This window comes from Neofelis nebulosa, chromosome 17 (assembly GCF_028018385.1).
Source record: "Neofelis nebulosa isolate mNeoNeb1 chromosome 17, mNeoNeb1.pri, whole genome shotgun sequence".
Classification (NCBI taxonomy): Eukaryota; Metazoa; Chordata; class Mammalia; order Carnivora; family Felidae; genus Neofelis; species Neofelis nebulosa.
Window position 1 is genome coordinate 47,400,111 of NC_080798.1, and position 5,086 is coordinate 47,405,196.

Here is a 5,086-nt window from a genome sequence, read left to right on the forward strand (position 1 = left end):
GCTGACATTCCGGAGGGTAGAGCCTCCGCCCATACGGTGTCCGTTTCAGTGACCACCGCTGCACCCGCATACCTGTGTCTGTCTCGCACAAAGCTGCTGCCATCAGTGAACCAAGTAGCCTGGGCATCGGGGAGGGGCTGGTCGGTAGCCATGTCCAGGTGAGTTGCCCACTGTAGCCCTCCTCCGGATCATGCCACTCAAAGGCAAACAAGGGTTGGCTCTGGGGTGCCAGCGGCAGACTGAAGAAGGCGTCCTTTAAATCTACTACAGTATACCAGACCCTGGAGGGCGCCAAGGAGCTCAAGAGAGTATATGGGTTGGGAACAGTTGGGTGTATGTCCGTGACCCTCTTATTTACTTCCCGGAGGTCTTGTACTGGTCGGTAGTCATTTGTGTGAGGCTTTTTGACCAGCAGTAGGGGGGTGTTCCAGGGAGACTGGCAAGGAACTAGTACCCCTAGGCTTCATAGTCTCCGGATGTGTGGCTGGATCCCCTTCCGGGCCTCCTGAGACATGGGGTATTGTTTGATCCTTACCGGACTCTCTCCTGGCTTGAGCTCTACCAGGACCGGGGTCCTGTGAGCAGCTAGTCCTATCCCCCCCGTCTCTGCCCAAACCGAGGGGAATTCTTGTAGCCATCTGTCTATATTATCCTCTCTTGGGAGCGCCTCCTGGTTCATGGTCCTGTTTCATCATGCGCATCCTGGTTCATGGACCTGGTTCATCCTCCAGTTTCATGGTCAGGACCTGGATGGGGTGGCCCTTGCCATCAGTGACCTGAGGCCCCCCTTGTCTGAAAGTTATCTGAGCTCCAATCTTGGTCAGTAAGTCCTGTCCTAACAGCGGGTAGGGGCATTCTGGTATTACCATAAAGGGGTGGGATACCTGGCCCATCCCCAAATCTACTATTCTTCGGGTAGTCCATGAATACTGGCTCATACCAGTTGCCCCTTGTACCCAGGACTTCTTGCTGGCTAGTTTTCCTTGTGGGGTGCGGAGGACCGAATGTTGTGCTCCGGTGTCGACAAGGAAGTCAACAGGGGTCCCCTCCACTTTAAGAGTTACCCTGGGTTCGGGGAGAGGGCCCGAACCCGGACTCCCCTAATCACTTAGTTCATCTAGCTCTAGGACTTTTACTCGATCAGTCTTGCTTCCCTTCCTGCCGGCCCTTTTCGGACAATCTCGGGCCCAATGCCCTATCTCTTTGCAGTATGCGCACTGATCTTTCTGCAGCCTCTGCGTTCCCCCCCCCCCCCCACCTTGGTGGTTCCTTTACCTTTTCTTGCATTGTCTGCCAGCTGCCGGAGACAGCGGTCTCCTTCCTCGGGGAAGTCAGCAGTGGTAGCTAGTAGTATTCTGGCCAGGTCTTGAGTCTGCTTACTGCTGGCAGCCGCCATGGTACGAGCCTGCTTGTCCTCAGGAGGCTCCCGGTTATTATATACCTTTTTGGCTACCATCAGTAAGTCCTGCAGACTTTTTTCTCCTAGTCTATTTTCTGTAATTTTCTCCTAATGTCTATGGCCGATTGGTTTACAAAGGCCATGATAACAGCTGCCTTGCTTTCCGGAGCCTCTTGATCCATGGGGGTATAGGTACAGAATGCCTCCATGATCCGTTCTAAAAAGGCAGCTGGAGATTCATCTTTTCCCTGTTGCACATTTCCTACCTTGGCCAAATTGGTTGGCTTTCTAGCAGCCATTCGGAGACCCCCCATTAGAGTCTGGTGGTAGACCCGGAGCCTCTCCTTACCTTCTGCCATGTTGAAATCCCACTGGGGCCGAGTTAAGGGGAAGGAGGCATCTATCTGAGCCTGGTTGGTGGTGGGATTCCCGTCTGCACCCGGAACTAGTTTTTGGGCCTCATTAAGGATTTTTTCTCTTTCTTCAGTCGTGAACAGGACCTGCAAAAGCTGCTGGCAATCGTCCCACATGGGCTGATGGGTAAAAAGAATAGAGTCTAATAAATCAATAACCCCTGCCGGTTTCTCAGAAAACTTAGGATTCTGAGCTTTCCAATTGTAGAGGTCACTAGTGGTGAAAGGCCAATAGTGATGGGGCTGATTCCCCTCCGCGTCTGGGGGTCCGGTGGCTTGCAGGGGCAGAATAGTGGAGTTGGCGGTGGAGGCAGATTGCTCCCTCTGAGCCCTTTGTCTGGTAAAGGGTGGGCTTCCCACTGGAGCATTTCTGCCTCCCGCTCTCGGAATAGCGTCTGCCTCCCCTGGAGGGGGAGGATGGTGTTCTTCCGGCATCCTAGAGGGGTTATATGGGGGAGGAAAAATTAATTCTTCTTCAGTCCCCCCTTGTAGGACAGGGTAGAGGGGTGCTGAAGGCTGGGTAAGACTTTTCATCTTCTTTGTCCCCTGCAAAGCAAGAATGGGTTTTGACTCCGGAGGGAGCAGGGCTAGGAAGGGCTTAAGCCAAGAGGGTGGGTCTTCTACAAGGTCCTGCCAAATGATAATGTAAGGGAGCTGATCAAGATGGCCCGTCTTAGGCCAAGAGATGATACTCCTGACTCGGTGGATGGTAGGGAGGTTGAAGGTCCCCTCTGGTGGCCATCCGACATTGAAAGTTGGCCACTCGCTAGAACAAAAAAACTGCCACCGACCCTTTCGGACTTCCACACTGAGGTTGTTAGCTCTTCCCCTCACATCCTTAAAGTGACCAATCATAATACTTACAGGAGTAGTCTGAGTCTGTCCTACAACGTCTGTCCAGTAAGTCCAGTAAGTCCACAGAACAAAACAGAGAAACACAAAAACAGACAAACAGAGGGCCCCTAGAAAGTCTTCCAACTCCATCGAAGCAAAACTGAAAGCTAGCTTAGACCTTTGAGGGGATTCCACGTCCCTCCAAAACCAATGAGGGGATTCCATGTCCCTCCAGAAGGGAGGATCGGAACGTCTTCTGAAACTCCCGGCCCGTGGTCCTCCAGTGTGTCCACTTAGACCGCGTCAGGCACTACCAGAATTTCAGAAATGAGCTCACACAGAAAAGACGGAACGAACAGACACTAACTGTGGCCAGTCAGGCTCTCCAGGTCAGGGGTCCCTCGGGGGTCTTGGGGATCCCGGACGAGCCCCCAAATGTTACGCCCAGAATTCGTGATCCCCAAATACCACCCGGGAGCCGAGTCCGATGTAAAAGCAAAAGAGCCTTTGTTTGAACTAGCTCGAGCTCAATCCCCTACCTGCACTGATGCAGCGGTGAGATACTGGGGAGAGAGAGGGAGTTTCAAAAGGACAAAGGTTTTATTGGGGCCTAGGGGCAGTTGGTGAGGTAATGGCTGTGGCCTCAGCCGATTGGCTGGGGAAGGGTCCGAGTCCTGTTAGGCAGGTGAGCGGGAGGTTATTCAAGGGGAGGAGGCGTGGTCAAGGTGAAGGACACAGAACAAGATGGAGTTGGCCGGCATAGGCCCGCCCTTTCAACTGGCATTCATGCTGGTGAAACCCTCTAGCTTTTGCAGCTATGCCAGATGTCCCCTTGGGCCTGACCTATGAAAGCCACATTGACCATCTGCTGGTTAATGGGCACCTTTGGATCAAAAGGGGTGTAGAGATGAAACGTCTCATGCAGCCTCTCATAGAACTGGCTCTGGCTCTCCTCAGGTCCCTGGAACACTTCTGACGTTTTACTCATATTTATAGCTTTCCCCCCGCTTCTTTTATGCCATTTAGTTCAGTCCTTATGAGCACTCCATCTACACTTGAGGCATTTGGGTCCTATTTGGGGTCCTCCCCAGGGAAGTGGGCCCAAGCATAAGCCTGGGTGTCTAGCGTCCCAGCCGGAGCATTCTCCTCTAATCATTTTAGGGCCACCTGGGTAATTTGGTGATGCTCCTCTGTGTCAAAGAAGGCCAGGAGGAGGTGGAGGCAGTCTGTACAGGTAGGTTTATGGGTTTGAATTACGGACTGCATTAGTTCAAACATAGCCTGGGGCTTCTCTGTATAGGAGGGGGTATGGTGCTTCCAATTTAGGAGGTCCATAGTGGTAAAGGGTTGGTATACAAAAACACTGGCCTCCTCGGATCTGGCCTTCCTGATCATGGGTCCCCTCGTTTCCCTCAGTGGCATCTGTAGGGATCCCCAGTGTTGCTGCAGGGAGGGACTGTCTCCACTGGCCTGATCTTTAAGTTGCCTTCCGGGAGGGGTGTATGGGGTTAGGAACGGCGGTACAGGTGAGCCATTCACATCCAGAGAGGCTGATGGTGCTAGAGGTGGCGAGGTCTCAGGACAAGGGGCAGGCTCCAGTGGGGTTTCAGCAGCCAGGGCAGCTGGAAGCACTGGTGGCAGTGAGGGGTACAGTGGGGCATATGGTGCTCCCAATGGTATGGGTTTTTCAGTTTCTGGCCAGAATTTAGAGGAAGCCATGACATGAGCCATCATAACTTTACAGGTCTCTTCAATACAGACTTTTAGCCAAGGTAACTGGATAGGACCAGATCTTGCCAACAGTCAATGTAAGGAAATTGGTTGGGGTGGCCTGGATCCCCCACAGCTATCCTAAATAGCCAACTAGTTCCTTATCAAGTGAGCCCTCAGAGGGCCAGCCTACCTGAACAATGGCCAGTTCCACAGAATGTCCAGAGCTTTCTGGGAGTTAATTTCACACCATAATTTCCTGAGTATTCCATTTTGAAATTTCTCAATATACACTCTAGGGGAGTCAGTTTACTCTCATATCCATCCATTTCCTCCCCTAATGGACATGAGAGAGGAAAAAGGGGGAAGGGAGGGACTAATTTGGAGAGGATGCACACTCACTTCATCCATTTCCAGCCATTCTTGAAGATATTTCAGGAGCCTCTCAGCATTGGAAGGTTCAGTATTAAATCCTAACCCGGATCAGACTCCCCAGGAAGTCTGATGCCACCTTAAGTCATATGAGGTTGCCACAGAAGCGGGGTTAGGACTCAACACTCGCTTCGGCCCATTGGTCAGGTCGGAACCTTTCCACTATCCCTCTCATTCACACAGTCACATGGCGATCCCAACCCACTGCCCAATGCCCAGGGCCTTGGAGCTGTGGTTTGATTTGTTACAGAACTACTCAGGCAATTCTGGGAGGTAATCGGCTCCCATTCTGCCTCTT

General features: G+C 52.3%; 1 protein-coding gene across 1 annotated transcript; it reads right to left on the reverse strand.

The window, feature by feature from the left end:
• Positions 1-707: 707 nt before the first annotated feature.
• On the reverse strand, positions 708-2,725 carry LOC131499208 (uncharacterized). The gene is given in 3 exon segments (XM_058707041.1): positions 708-1,262; positions 1,265-1,488; positions 1,491-2,725. Coding segments are annotated over 3 exon segments (1,956 nt in total). The 5' UTR covers positions 2,668-2,725.
• Positions 2,726-5,086: the final 2,361 nt, after the last annotated feature.